We start from the raw sequence: 15,794 nt of genomic DNA on the forward strand, positions 1-15,794 counted from the left end.
AAGGGACAGGGATGGGAAAGGCATGGAATTGAAAGGGAACGCAAAGGGGGCGGAAAGGAACGGAACGGGAATAAAAAAACGAACGAAAAATCGGAAAACGTACGGAAATACTAACGGAAAACTAACGGAAAACGAACGGAAAACGAACAAATAGGTAACAAAAAGGTAATGTAAAGGAGACTGAAATGGACCAAAAGAGGACGGAAAATGGCAGAAAGGACGGAAAATGACAGAAAGGACGGAAAATGACAAAGAGGACAGAGAGGACAGAAATGACAGAATGGGCAGAAAGGACAGAAAGGACAGAAAGGACAGAAAGGGTAGAAAGGACAGAAAGGACAGAAAAGAAGATGGGAAAGGAGACGTGAAAGGGTGTGTAGGGAGAAGAAAAAGTAAATTGAAAAGGTGCAGGCTTCAGGGGCAGGTGAGATGAAATATAGAATTCAGTTTTATTGGTAAATCTGTTTGAAAATATACATTTAGGCACTTAATGTAATGTTCTAAATAGATGGATAAACATTAAAGGAAATTTAAATTTTTCTTAAACATAAAATTTTGCCGTTTTTCCTTTTTATTTCTTCCTCCCTCTCTTCTGTGGGGGCACCCCCCTCCCCTAAATAATCTCTTCTTTCCGATTCACCCTTTCTCTTTTTAGAATCACCAGAGTTGGAAACTTTAGACAAAGTAAACCTGGTTTTGATTTTTTCGAATCATTTCAAAAGTTTTCAGTGATATGTTTACAAAGACATTTTTTCTATTGACTGCGTTTATCTAAGAATTTGTCCATTTTATAACCCAGTTTCGTTGTTTTGTCAAAAGGTTTCCGGGTCTGAATGAAAACTGATATATCTACAGTCAGACAAAAACCGTGTTATCGCAATCAGCAAATTAAATTTAATCAAACATAATAAATAACTTCGGGAAACAAACGGAAAGGGAGAAATTTTAAGGAAAATTACGAATAATAGAAATATTATTTTTTTAAAAATCCCTGTAATTATTTATTTAGAAGTACTCTGAACTAATGTGTTGTTAATCTCAAGATTAAGTATTGATCTAAATGCCGATCAACGGATTAATTTGATTTCTCTTCGATATCCCCTGATGGTCATACCCTGCATGGGGATTATTTTATTCGAGAGAACATGTATTTATTCTCAAGATTTAAAAATGCCCACATTGGATGTCGAGTTCAAGCTTTTAATATTAACAATATCCACACTAAAGTCCTAACCGCAAGATCGATATAAATATTTGATCTAAGAGTTCTCCATAATATGTATGCACTTATATTAGATTATTTTAGTTATGGACAAATTATTTCACCCAAAATAAATAAATAAATCCCAATAATGATTCATAAAAATGATAAACTCTGGCCTGTTTAGAACATTAGAGAAACGATAAAACTCAATATTAGTTTTATATGTAGTTTCAAGGGACCGTTTGTTTTAAGTCATGTACGATTCCCATTAATACCCCTAACCTTCTTTTTTAGTAAAATTCATGAAGATTTTTTTTTGTTAGAAAAATAATTACTAATAGTTGGGTTTCATCTACTTATCTATGTATCTATTTATCTATTTAATTTTTTGTCTATTCATCTATTTATTTTTTGTCTATTTATCTATAAGGTTGTTTGCTACTGGGGTACCTATGATTTTCATGTATCTATCTATCTATTGATCGATTCTATTTATCAATTCAACTATTTATCTCTTTATCTATTCATCTATTTATCCAGTCTTTTTATCTATTCATCTATTTATCTATTCATTTATTTATCTATTTATCTATTCATCTATTAATCTATTTATCTATTCATCTATTTATTTATTCTTCTCTTTATCTATTGATCTATTTATCCAGTTTATTTATCTATTCATCTATTTATGTATCAGGTTGTCTGCTACTGGGGTACGTGGGCTAACTATAGGCCTGGAGAGGGGAAATTTACTCCAGATCATGTTAATCCTGATCTCTGTACTCATCTTATATACAGGTACAGTGGAATAGGAAGACGACTTTTAGATTTTACTTATGCTATTTTAGTAAATTCACTTCCGGGTGTGGCTATAGGGCGTCCCTAAAAGTTTGATTTGTTTTGAGTTTTTATAAGAAAATATTATTTTATAGATTTATATAAATATTCTTGAAGCGACCAGATATCGTCTTTGCACAGAAAGAGGAAATGCATGAATAAGAAGACATAAATCTGCAATTTATAGTCAGTAGGTTTTAAACAAATAGATATATATCTCCACATTTCCTGATCTGTGTTAGAGAAAGATGTTAAAATATTATTAATTTTCGGGAGAAAACCAAGATTTATCTTCTGAAGGGCACTTATTATACAATAATAAACTTGTTGTGGTTTTTTGAATATCAATTTTACATTTCATAGTTTTCTTTATTTAAGTATTTTTTTTCTAGTTTCGCCGGACTTGATTCAGAAACATGGACGATAAAAACCCTGGACGAATGGATGGATTTAGAGGTAAGGAAAATATGTCCAAGAACGTTGAATCTTGAAGGTACAGTTGGCGGAAAATTAAGAGACCCATTAAACTACAGTGGTAGGCGATTATATCCATACAATAAAGCCGACTTTCGATTTAAATTTTGATTTATATCAAGCTGTTAAACAGTGTCGATACGCATAAACATTGAAGTCGAGAGAAGCTGTTAATTAAAAAAGCTTCTCTTTGACTATGTGTAAACTTTTAATTCAAAAAAGCTTGCTACTAATCAAAATTTAAATAAAATTCGTCTTCATTATGTTTATAAAATCGCCTACCACGTTGTATAACCGATTTTAAGTGGTATCTTTAACCCTGTTCTAAAGAACATTAAGATATATATATTCCAGTTAATCCGTCTGAATTTGACAATGTTTTGAGTTAAAAGGTCGACTATAAATTTGATGACAGTCCCTTTAAAAGTGTTTGCTGAGCTTCGGTTGGGAAGAAAGATCCAGGAATTAAAGAAGGAAGTTCAAATTGCAAGGAATATTAAAGGAGTGTCAGGAGAGGATAAAATCAATATGNACAAGAAATGATCAGATCAGAAAAATGATGAGCATTGAAAAAAAGGACTGTAAGCGTAATTTTAAGTGGCTCTTCATGCAACGATGTCAATGTCCGATTTGCAACGTTACCCTTAAAACCTGAATCCATGGTTAAAAATGTGGAAGATACCGTCGTTTTTTTACTTGAAAGGTATTTAATTATGCCTGTGAGTTTAATTCACCATTGCTTCGCATAAACAAGAAATGTTCACATTACATTCGCAAAGGAAACCGCAAATGAAATAAAAAGTTTAAAGAAAAGAAAAACACTAGAAATTACGCTTAGAGTCCCTTTAAGGAGTTGAGGTTGAAATTTAAAAAAGAGAAACTATATATGACATTTACAAATAATTTTATGTGGTGATTAGTACAATTTGCACCGGGTTGGAAGTATCAGGATAAGAGTACAGGATTAGGAAAAAATGCAGGGGTTTGCTAGCCAAAATGTTCAGTAACTTGGCTTCAATTATAAATTTTTATCGAGATTGTCATTTGTGACACTTCCTTATCTTGTATATTGCAATGAACGTATTTCATATATACCCCCCCCCCACTCCTCATTCATCAACCTTTCGTTACAGTTTGCAATTAAAATTATTGCACAGTGCACACCCCATATTTTGTAAATACAGTGTACACAATGTATTTCCTTTCTTCGCGGATTTGCCAAAAGTTTGATCCCGCATTTCAACTTCCCTGTAGCAGGGGTAATCTGATGCAACTTTATCTAAACTGGGTCTGCTGAAATATGATAACATGAGATATTTCGTTTGTAGACAAAGGATCAAAATGATTGACTTTCTTCACTTATTTCTTTGATAATTATGAATATTATCTAGGATAAATATGGTCTGGCAGGATTCAAAAAAGCAACTGATCTCAAGAAATTTAATCCTCATCTTAAGGTGATTTTGATTTTTTACATATCACGAATCGAAACAACAGGAAAAAATATTTTTTTAAAATTTCTAATGCATTTTATATGTGAATTTTAGGTACTTTACTAGCGACACCTTTATAACTGATGCTATTTCCAAATTGAATTGGAAATTTTCATTTTGGAAATTATCATTTGGGTAAATTTCATCATGAAATTTGTTGTCCGGAAAATTTTCTTTTGTGAAATTTTTATCTTGGACATATTCATTTTAGAAATTTCTGTTTTGAAAATGTCTAATTTATTTTTATATTCCAGGTAACCCTTGCTATAGGTGGCTGGAATGAAGGCAGTGAAAAGTATAGTGCAATGGCCTCAGATCCATCAAGGTTAGAGGATATCAAGAGTTTATATTTATATAGTATTATATTTTAAACAGGTGTTGGGATCTCAGTTCTAAATAGCTTACTAGCTTGGGAACCCAGCTTTTCTTGGGAACAAAGTTTACTTATAAAGAATCAACGTCTTTTAGACCAAGCTGAGAACATTCCCATGGTTTCTTAATAAGAATCAACCTATTGAACTAAGACCAAGCTTAGAACATTCCCGTTATTTTACAGAGAGAGTTCCCCAATCAAAATTTGAAGCAAATCGTTCCAGGGGTTCCTGAGTTATGATCGGACAAACAGACAGACAAACAAACAGATTACAACTTCATATATATCTATTTATAAATTTGGCTTGTCTTCGTGTTTGTCTGGGTGTCTGTTTGTTTGTTTGTATCCATAAACGTCAAAACGGCTGTACCGATCAGGCCCAAATTTTGTGTGGGACCTCACGTGGCCCCATGGAAGGTTTATGGCCATTCAGACTTTAAATATGTAATCTTAAAATATTTTTATCTTAAATTATTTAATTTTGTAAAATTTTGAAAATGCGCAAAAAAATATTATTAAAGTCGCAAATTTTTTTTTAAAAAATTTTAAACTGTACAAACAAAGAGATGATGCTCACAGATAAAGCCACAATTAAGAGTTGAAAAAGAAGATGGGCGCGAAGCGCCCTATAAGCCTAGTATAAATATATGTGTGCAATATTTTTTACATCAATTTTAATTTAGAATAAACACATCAAATTTTAATACCTTAACAAAAACTTCTTTACATTCCGAGTTTACGATTTACAAAGTTTTAAGGCTTGTTCTGTATAATATATATTTAACCCAGTCCTTTATAGTTTTCATTCTTTTTTCTTCTAGGCGAAAATCGTTTGTGACAAGTGCTGTTCAGTTCTTGAGGAAATATAATTTTGATGGATTAGATCTAGATTGGGAGTATCCAGGTAAACTTTTACAGGGTGTCTTTTCAGAGTTAATAGCATTTTAATTATCGATTTTGATGCATTAATTTGGACCCTTTTTTCTTGTTCACTTGATTTTTTCCATTTTTCAAAATTCAAAAAAATCGAAAATCATTTATGTTGATATTTTTGTTCTTTTGTCAATGTGCGAAAAATAAGCTGGAACTAGACCTAGCTTTTATTACTTATTACAGAAAACCACCAATAAACCTCAAATCTGCTTTTGTATCAGAAAAAAGCAATAACATTAAATAATATAGAGTAAAGTCCTCCTTTATAATAATTTTTAGCTGATCAATTAATTATTTCAAATAAAAGCCGTTTACGACATAACTTGGGTTGAATTTCAACAATCAATTCATTGATACCAAGTAATAAAGAACATAGATTGACAAAAACTTTTTATTCAAACCTAAATTACGGGATTTATTTAAGGTTTTAACAGATAGTGTTATGTGCACAATCGTAATAATTGTGTTAGTCATCATGATAATCTGTGCGCAAACATAATAAAATATCTGTAATCAACAACTGAAGTAAAACTGTGCATTCTAGAAAAATGTTAATAAAAACAATATTTAAGACAACTTAAAATTTTATTAATTTTGTTCAAGATTTAAGCCGGCGCTCAATTGAAACCGGTTTTTGGCGGATTTGAGACGCGGCTCAAATTTATTATCTTACCTCTTTTTTAATCGCACTTATCAGTCATAAAAAGACAAAATATGAACAAACTTATTAAGTTTTGAAAATATAAATTTTACGCCATATTGCTTCTTTACATAAACTTGTATTCCGTCCAATTTGGAGCTTTTGGTCATTGAATAAAGTTACGGTTTGTTTTATTCAATGACCAAAAGCTCCAAATTGGACGGAATACAAGTTTATGTAAAGAAGCAATATGGCGTAAAATTTATATTTTCAAAACTTAATAAGTTTGTTCATATTTTGTCTTTTTATGACTGATAAGTGCGATTAAAAAAGAGGTAAGATAATAAATTTGAGCCGCGTCTCAAATCCGCCAAAAACCGGTTTCAATTGAGCGCCGGCTTAAATCTTGAACAAAATTAATAAAATTTTAAGTTGTCTTAAATATTGTTTTTATTAACATTTTTCTAGAATGCACAGTTTAGGGTTTCCAACGTAATAGATTATTCTCTTACGCGTAATTACGTGCAGTTACGCGTAATAATTTTCATTTCATGTAATTTCGCAGGATTACGCGTAATTGGGGAAATATTCATTTCGCGTAATTACGGCGTAATTTCGCGTAATTTCTACAANTTCTTTCGTATTACGTAATTTCGCGTAATTACGCCTTAATTACGCGAAACTAGACTTTCTTTCGTAAACGTAATATATGCGTAATTACGCGTAATGTTCCTGCGTAAGTGAAAGAAAGTGTTACGCGCAATTACGCGTAATTACGCGTAACGTAATTACGACTGGAAACCCTAATTATTATGGAAATGCACTTCACTCTATACATTTATATGTCCGGTATATCTGATCAAACAGCTTGACTGAATGGGCTAAAATTTATTGAGGAGACCCTTTAGTACCCCGGGGGGTATCAAAGGCCAAATAATAGGAATTTTTTTAAAAATGAGAATTTTTTTTTGTTTTTCAAAAATTGATTTTTGAAAAAATCCACGGGCAACGCTGGGCACTTAAGCTAGTGAAATATAAAAATGTTCTATTTCAGCTAAACGAGGAGGAAAACCAGAGGACAAGGAAAACTTTATTGAGCTAATCAAGGTTTATTAATTTTTTATCTTTAATCATCAATTAGAACTAGCAGGCTGTTAACATCTTTTTTTATTTGCTTTCCTAATTAGTAAATAAGCAAAAAAAATCTGTTTATTGTGTAAAGAAATTCTGTATTTTGAGCTGGGAATTCTGCATTTTGAGCTGGGAATTCTGTATTTTGAGCTGGGAATTCTGTATTTTGAGCTAGGAATTCTGTATTTTGAGCTGGGAATTCTGTATTTTGAGCTGGGAATTCTGTATTTTGAGCTGGGAATTCTGTATTGTGAACTGGAAATTCTGTATTTTGAGCTAGGAATTCTGTATTTTGAGCTGGAAATTCTGTATTTTGAGCTGGGAATTCTGTATGTTGAGCTGGGAATTCTGTATTTTGAGCTGGGAATTTTTTAAAACATAGAATACGTTTAATTCATTCTTTGTATTATCCTTCTGGATTATAATTTGACAAAGTGGAGATTAATTCCACTTGATTAGGTCTGCTTATTTTATTAAATCAATAACAAAGGTCGTACACTTGGATTTTATAACCCGTTTCAAATCTGAAACTTTACTCGGGATCGGCGTTGAAATGACATTTTTGATTTTAATTCAAAGCTCATGGAATCATGTTTAGGATCTTAATTCTGCTTTCTCTAAAGAAAAATTACTTCTGACAGCTGCTATTGGAGCTGCTGCTGGCACTATTGATGCTGCTTATGACGTACCTGCAATGTATAAATATCTTGTAAGTTAAAAATACTTTTATAATTATTATATTATTATGTTAATATATTATATTATTATGTTAATATATTATATTATTATGTTAATATATGATTTTTTAAACATTTTTATTCACAATTGATATTATTACTGTCGACTTTCAGATCACTGTCGTTTTTAGAATAATTATCATTTTTTTAAAAGATAAAAATCTGCATGTTATAAATAATTTTGAAATTGGGAACATTCTCCTTCCAATAACTTTCTATTAGTCCTATGACTATTCTTTAATGAAATTTACTTGCTCTAGGACTACTTAAACACATTCTACACAACACAGTCCATGTGATGTACTACGACTTCTACGTTATATAATCTGCACATATTCTAGGACTATGTACTTGGGATGTGCTAAGACTACCAACGTATATAAAATGCGCATATTCAAGGACAATCAATTAATGTGCTACGACTAAAAATATATAAAATTTGTACATATTATAGGACTATATGTATTATGTACATGTTAAGTGCTACGACTATAATTATATAATCTGTACATATTCTAGGACTATGTATGTAATTTGTTACGACTACCACAATATGTAAACTGTACATATTTTAGGACAATGCACATGTGATTTGCTACGACTACCACTATAAATTAACTGTACATATTTTAGGACTATGTACACGTGATGTGCTGCGACTATCATTGTATATAAACTGCATATTTTAGGAATACGAACGTGGGGTGTGTACAAATTTTACTGTATGTAAACTGTACATATTCTAGGACTATGTACACGTGATATGATACCACTATAACCAAATATAAACTGTGCATACTCTAAGACTACGTACATGTGATCTGCTACGACTACCACCGTATATAAACTGTACATATTCTAGGACTATGTACATGTGATGTGCTACAACCATCCCCATACATAAAATGTACATTTTATAGGACTATGTACATGTGATGTGCTATGACTACAACTGTATAAAAACTGTACATATTTTAGGACTATGTACATGTGATGTGCTATGACTACAACTGCATAAAAACTGTACATATTTTAGGACTATGTACATGTTATGTGCTATGACTACAACTGTATATAAACTGTACATATTTTAGGACTATGTACATGTGATGTGCTACGACTACAACTGTATATAAACTGTACATATTCTAGGCCTATGTACATGTGATATGCTATGACTACAACTGTATATAAACTGTACATATTTTAGGACTATGTACATGTGATGTGCTATGACTACCACGGGAAATGGGATAAGAAGACTGGGCACAACGCCCCCCTGTATCCTAGAGCTTTAGAACCTTCAGCAGACCAGGGATATATATATATATATTCTAGCAAATTCAAATGAAAAAATCTATTTTATTATTTTAAGCTTTTTATTGAACAAAAATAGTATTTTACGATTAAACTAATAACTTATGGACACTTATATTTTTGTTCATTTAGAATAATATTTTCATTTTGAAGCAAAAATAAAGACAATAACATGTATATGAACCAGGCGCTGAATGTTGAATACACTCTTAACTACCTACTCAAAAAGGGAGCTGATCCTCTAAAAACCGTTCTAGGTAACCCATATTATTTTTTTTTATTTGAAAAATAGTTTTGAAGTGGAAATTTTTTTTCGAATTCATTTTAAAAGTTTGATCATTTCAAACGTCTTTAATATTCTGATTTGTTTCATTTAGGTGTACCTCTGTATGGTCGAGCTTTTACTCTTCTTAACCCGAATTCTAATAAGATGGGAGCTCCTGCCGCCCCAACATCGTTTCAGGTACAATTATTTTACTATACAGCTAGAGAGTTGCCATTCCCCCTCCCTAAATGGCAATTTTAACAAATTGAAATATCTTTGACAACATGTACGTGTGAAATTTTAAATATATGTAATGAGAAACGAATAAGACTGATAAAGTGTCATTAGATTATGAATAAAGTTAGAGCTAAATAATATGGTCGCACCTCTGTAAAATTTATAAATGATATAATTGACTAATGACGTGTAAACACTGTTCCTCGCGCATTCAGATGGTAATGTTACATCGTCTATACGCAATATCCCCCTACTGAACTTAAGACAATTTTTGGTTCGAGCGGTGCGGCTAGGACAGGCTAGGGGATCGAGCGCTACGGCCACAAGCCCATCTGGAAGCTGTAAAACCACGTGCTAGTAGGTCGTGAAGTATAGCGGATTCGGCGTGGGTCAGAAATGTTGTATAGTGGATGAGCGTAGGTCCAAAGATGCACCATCCATTCAGATATATCTGTTTCGCTCTCTGTGGGTTACGTTACACTTTCTCTTATAAATTATCTATCTATCAACTGAGCAAAAAAAAACTGGGAAAAGAGGGAAATTTTATTTTAAGGGATTTTAGTTGTTTTATTTTCAGATGGGTATGTCTGATTCACAATGGTAACTTTTACTTAAACAATAATGTTGAAGATATCTTCGTTTGTTTATCTTAAAGTGTTAAATTCTGACAAAGTCGTCCATTGCGTGAAGAGGCGTACACAGGTGGGGCGGATATGGTGGTTCAGCCCCCTCCTGGATCAGTGAAAATGTTAGTTTTACGGCCCCCCTCTTTCCTGTGTAAGCCCTCCTGTGTACGCCCTTGATTGTGAGATTGTTTATAACAGAAATGTGCAAGTCATTAGGAACCACATTTAAAAAAAATCTATTCTCAATGAGAAGATAAGTAATCACAAATTCTTCACGCTGTCGCTCTAATGTGCCACTCTTCTAATAGAGTGTCACTTCAAATTAGGTCAACAGCCTCTTCAAACCATTATCTTCAATTATTAATGATAAATGTTTAGGGACAGTATACCTGGGATATAATTAATGATAAATGTTTAGGGACCGTATACCAGGGATATAATTAATGATCAATGTTTAGGTACCGTATACCCGGGATATAATTAATTATGAATGTTTATGGACCGTATACCCGGGATATAATTATTAATAATTGTTTAAGGACCGCATACCCAGGATATAATTAATAATAAATGTTTAGGTACCGTATACCAGGGATATAATTAATGATAAATGTTTAGGTACTGTAACCAGGGATATAATTAATGATAAATGTTTAGGTACCGTATACCAGGGATATAATTAATGATAAATGTTTAGGTACCGTATACCCAGGATATAATTAATGATAAATGTTAAGGTACCGTATACCAGGGATAGAATCAATGATAAATGTTTAGGTACCGTATACCAGGGATATAATTAATGATACATGTTTAGGTACTGTAACCAGGGATATAATTAATGATAAATGTTTAGGGACCGTATACCCGGGATATAATTAATGATAAATGTTTAGGGACTGTATACCAGGGATATAATTAATGATAAATGTTTATGGACCGAAACCTGGGATATAATTGATGATGAATGTTTAGGGACCGTATACCCGGGAGGATGGTTTCCTTGGGTATAATGAGATCTGTCTTGAGTCTGGTGATACAGAAGCTCCGTGGACGGAAAAGTGGGAAGAGGAGCATGAGGCCCCGTACATGTTCAGGTAAAACAGGGGGAAATGATTTTAATAAATTGAGACAAATTTTATTCCGGAATTAGTCTTATTTGTTCCAAGGCGAACAAGGTACAACTTCTGGGAATTAATTATTTTTTATTTATTGCCATCTTAAGTTTTAATTTGGAAAATTGTTCTCTAATAATGAAACTATTGTCTATTATATATTGATATTCTCCTAAAATGAAACTATTCTCTAAGAATAAACTATGTGGTGAGGTGACTTCGGTCACTTGGCTAGACCCTGATGTCACGATTCACACTAGACTTGTGTCATTAATCGGATATTACATTAATTACTTTGGCGGTTATTTTTGAATGGGTCTCGGCCTTGATTTCCATGGAATGATAGTTCATCTTTTATATATTTTTTGATTTATTTATTTATGAAACTATTTTCTAAGAATATAACTATTCTTTAAGAATAAAACTATTCTTTAAGAATAAAACTATTCTTTAAGAATGAAACTATTCTTAAAGAATGAAACTATTCTTAAAGAATGAAACTATTCTCTAAGAATGAGACTATTCTCTAAGAATGAAACTATTCTCTAAGAATGAAACTATATCTCTCAGAATGAAACTATTCTCCTAGAATGAAACTATTCTCCTAGAATGAAACTATTCTCTAAGAATGAAGATATTCTCCTAGAATGAAACTATTCTCTAAGAATTTAAATATTCTTTAAGAATAAAACTAATCTCTAAGAATGAAACTATTCTCCTAGAATGAAACTATTCTCTAAGTATGAAACTATTCTCTAAGAATAAAACTCTTATCTAAGAATAAAACTATTCTCTAAGAATGAAACTATTCTCAAAGAATGAAAGTAATCTCTAAGAATGAAACTATTCTCCTAGAATGAAACTATTCTCTAAGAATGAAACTATTCTTTAAGAATGAAACTCTTCTCTAAGTATAAAACTCTTCTCTAAGAATAAAACTAATCTCTAAGAATGAAACTATTCTTCTAGAATGAAACTATTCTCCTAGAATGAAACTATTCTCCTAGAATGAAACTATTCTCTAAGAATGAAAATATTTTCTAAGAATGAAACTAATCTCTAAGAATGAAACTATTCTCTAAGAATGAAACTATTCTCTAAGAATGAAACTATTCTCTAAGAATGAAAAAATGCTCTAAGAATGAAACTAATCTCTATGAATGAAGCTATTCTCCCGGAATGAAACTATGCTCTAAGAATATGGAACTATTCTTTAAGAATGAATCTATTCTCTAAGAACGAAAGTATTCTCCTAGAATGAAACTATTCTCTAAGAATGAAACTATTCTCTAAGAATGAAACTATTCTCTAAGAATGGAACTATTCTCTAAGAATGGAGCTATTCTCTAAGAATGAAACTATTCTCTAAGAATAAAACTCTTCTCTAAGAATAAAACTATTCTCTAAGAATGAAACTATTCTCTAAGAATGAAACTAATCTCTAAGAATGAAACTATTCTCTTAGAATGAAACTATTCTATAAGAATGAAACTATTCTCTAAGAATGAAACTATTCTCTAACTGTTGAATATTCAGCTAAATATGGATTATGAATATTGAATAATATTTTCCATATTTGTAAGCACAACATCTCTGTTAAAAACCAAATTCCTTCAACATATGTGTGAGGAGGAAGAGGAAAATTAAGTCCAACCCCCCTCCCCAAAACTCCCCTTTATAAATTCCTGTTCCTTAAATGCAAAATGTCTTATTTTATCAATAGAACGACCAAAGAAGATTTAGTTTGGAAACCATAAATCAAAATTCTCCTAAAAATATTAATTTTATGATTCTTTGATCTAGTTATTACATTTATGTTTTACAAGTTGAAAGGCCCGACGTTGCCCGGGGAAAAAAAATTAATTCGAAGGGGATCGTTGGTGGAACTTCAAGTGAACCCTCCGTTTATAGAATGGCATGTTCGATTCCCAATGGTACCTTTAAAGCCTTTTTTTAACAAGAATGATTGAGATATTCATGGTCAGTTCCTTGAAAGTTGATTAGTTGTAGTTGTGGTTTCTCTGCTAAAGCGACTTTCGGATATTATGCTGCATTCACAATAATGGATATGTCAGAATTTTAAGCTATAAATACGATAATATCCATAGATAAAGATAGATTGCGCATAAGACGACATTTTTTATCTTGAAAGATGTAAATGTACAGAGATGTTATAAAGATATTCCTATTATATAGATTAACTAGGTCGGTTATGAACATTAGCTGTTCTTATGTCATTGAGTACTTGTGGTGTACATGAGTTCTGTAGAGAGAAACTTAAATTAGTTTAGTCCTTCTCATGTCCTTCTTCAGTTCTCGTCATTATGATATATTGCTCAGTGAAATATTGTTGTTCAAAAAGTTCCATTCCCGGAGTTCTTTTACACTCTATTATGAAATCCATTAAAACACCAATCCACCCCGCTTATCATTGAAGTACACTTTAACCCCTAGAAGTATGAGTTCGCGGACTGTATAATTCTTGGTGATTTTGCGTACATAACCTATCTATTTTTAATTATTTATCTATGATAATATCTCCCCCATCATTAATAATGTAAAAGTTAAAAGGGTACTGTTGTGAATCTGGTAAATACCAATGCTAGTTCTTTCTATTGTAATTTTAAGCTATAAATACGATAATATCTCCCACATCATTAATAACGTAAAAGTTGAAAGGGTACTGTTGTGAATCTGGTAAATACCAATGACAGTTCCTTCTTATATAATTTTTATCATAATTTCAGAGGTGACAGCTGGATAAGTTATGACAATGAGAGATCTCTCCGAATGAAGGTAAAACTAAATCTACAAGAAAGAAAGATAATAATTAAAGTTTATTTGATTTTTTCAAATTTATTATTTTAGGCCGAGTTTGCTTTTGACCAAGGCTTGGCCGGTGTTATGACCTGGAGCATAGATACAGACGACTTTCTTGGACTTTGCAATGGTCCAAAGTTCCCTCTACTGCGCACTCTGAACAATGCGCTGTATAAACGCTCTTCTGGCATATACAGCAGTGCAAATGCCACGTCACTTTCCGTATTCACAATCATCTTGACTCTCTTCCTTGCCTGGCGGCCATATTAAGAAAAGAAGACGACTTTCGCGAAAAGTACGATATTTTTAATTTACGGATTTTGAACTTTTTCGACAAACTACTTCTCGGAGTCTATTTTTTGGAAAATTATTTATGTAAAAACATTATATGTTTGTCGGTGGCCTACGCTAGTCTTATCTCTCTTTTTCCCCAGTGTGAATAACATTGAATCTAGCAATGAATGTTATTTTGTAACCATTGAAATAGTTTTTATATGATATTTTACCCATTTTAAACTGGTAACGAAACTGCCATATATATTAAGTAAGAATTTACCGTGAAACTTGAGAAGTACAAGTTAACCTTTCAGACATTTTAGGAACAAATGTGAAAACTATTTTTTCGATTGGATTTTAAAGATGTGACTAAAATATTGTAAATTGTAAATTATGAAAGTAAACGATATATACATTCAGAAAAGATAATAAATTCTAAAATATTAGTTTTTTTCTGAGGTTTCCATTTTTAAACTCAAAGTTATCATTTATAGTGACTATAAGTGTAATTTCAAGTGACCCTCCATGCAGAGATGGCAAGGCCCAAGTCACAACGGTACCTTGACATTTTAATCTGATCAATAATGTGGAAGGTAGTAACGGGGTTTCCTGGTCTACAATTGTGTTTAATTGTGATAATTCCTATATGTTACCCTGCATACAAAGATAGAAAGCTAATTACTTGATCAGACACTAACTCTTACATGTAAATACTTTAAAGTGAATTAAGATCCGAATTACAACGGTACCCTTTTGTACACTTTTATCTTTGCAACAGTGAGTGAACTATTCTCATTTTTTATCCGGAGAGTCCACAAATGGAATATTTTCAAGAAAAACGAGGAAATCAGTTTTTCCTAGGAACAATGGCTAAAAGGGTACATGCTTAAATCTGCATGTTTTTTTAATGGAGGATCACTTAAGAGTCATTAGGTAATCGCAAATAGATGCTAGTACGTATAATTTGTACACTCTCAGTACAGCTTTAGCCTGTAGTCTTACGTCACACTTGACCCATTTCTAACACTGAGTATTTGAAATAGGCACAAATTGAAAAACTAATTCTCACACCTTATTTTTAGTTTAAAGTTGACATTTTTTTTGTTTCGATTTATATTAGATTTATTAGTTGGTTTTATTCATTTTCACTATATTATGGAGACCACTGTAGGTAACAGTGTGCAATGTGCATAACACGGAAGCTTGGCATTACAGTTAAATGGGTTTGTTTAGGATCGAACGGGTAATGGGGGTCAATTTAGGCCTTTCAAATTTTAAAGGTTAATGTTAGGAATAGTTAAAACTCTGCTCGATAT

General features: G+C 31.9%; 1 protein-coding gene across 1 annotated transcript; it reads left to right on the forward strand.

Moving 5' to 3' along the window:
* Positions 1-1,874: 1,874 nt before the first annotated feature.
* On the forward strand, positions 1,875-14,563 carry LOC111717974 (probable chitinase 2). Its single transcript, XM_023493441.1, has 13 exons — positions 1,875-2,002; positions 2,434-2,497; positions 3,907-3,972; positions 4,263-4,333; positions 5,203-5,285; positions 7,009-7,061; positions 7,684-7,794; positions 9,033-9,137; positions 9,327-9,396; positions 9,517-9,602; positions 11,243-11,364; positions 14,130-14,178; positions 14,251-14,563. The coding sequence occupies exons 1-13, from the start codon at positions 1,893-1,895 to the stop codon at positions 14,470-14,472; spliced, it is 1,212 nt and encodes a 403-aa protein (XP_023349209.1). The 5' UTR covers positions 1,875-1,892; the 3' UTR covers positions 14,473-14,563.
* The last annotated feature ends 1,231 nt before the right edge of the window (positions 14,564-15,794 follow it).

Source organism: Eurytemora carolleeae, unplaced genomic scaffold (genome assembly GCF_000591075.1).
Source record: "Eurytemora carolleeae unplaced genomic scaffold, Eaff_2.0 scaffold2351, whole genome shotgun sequence".
NCBI classification, from domain to species: Eukaryota; Metazoa; Arthropoda; class Copepoda; order Calanoida; family Temoridae; genus Eurytemora; species Eurytemora carolleeae.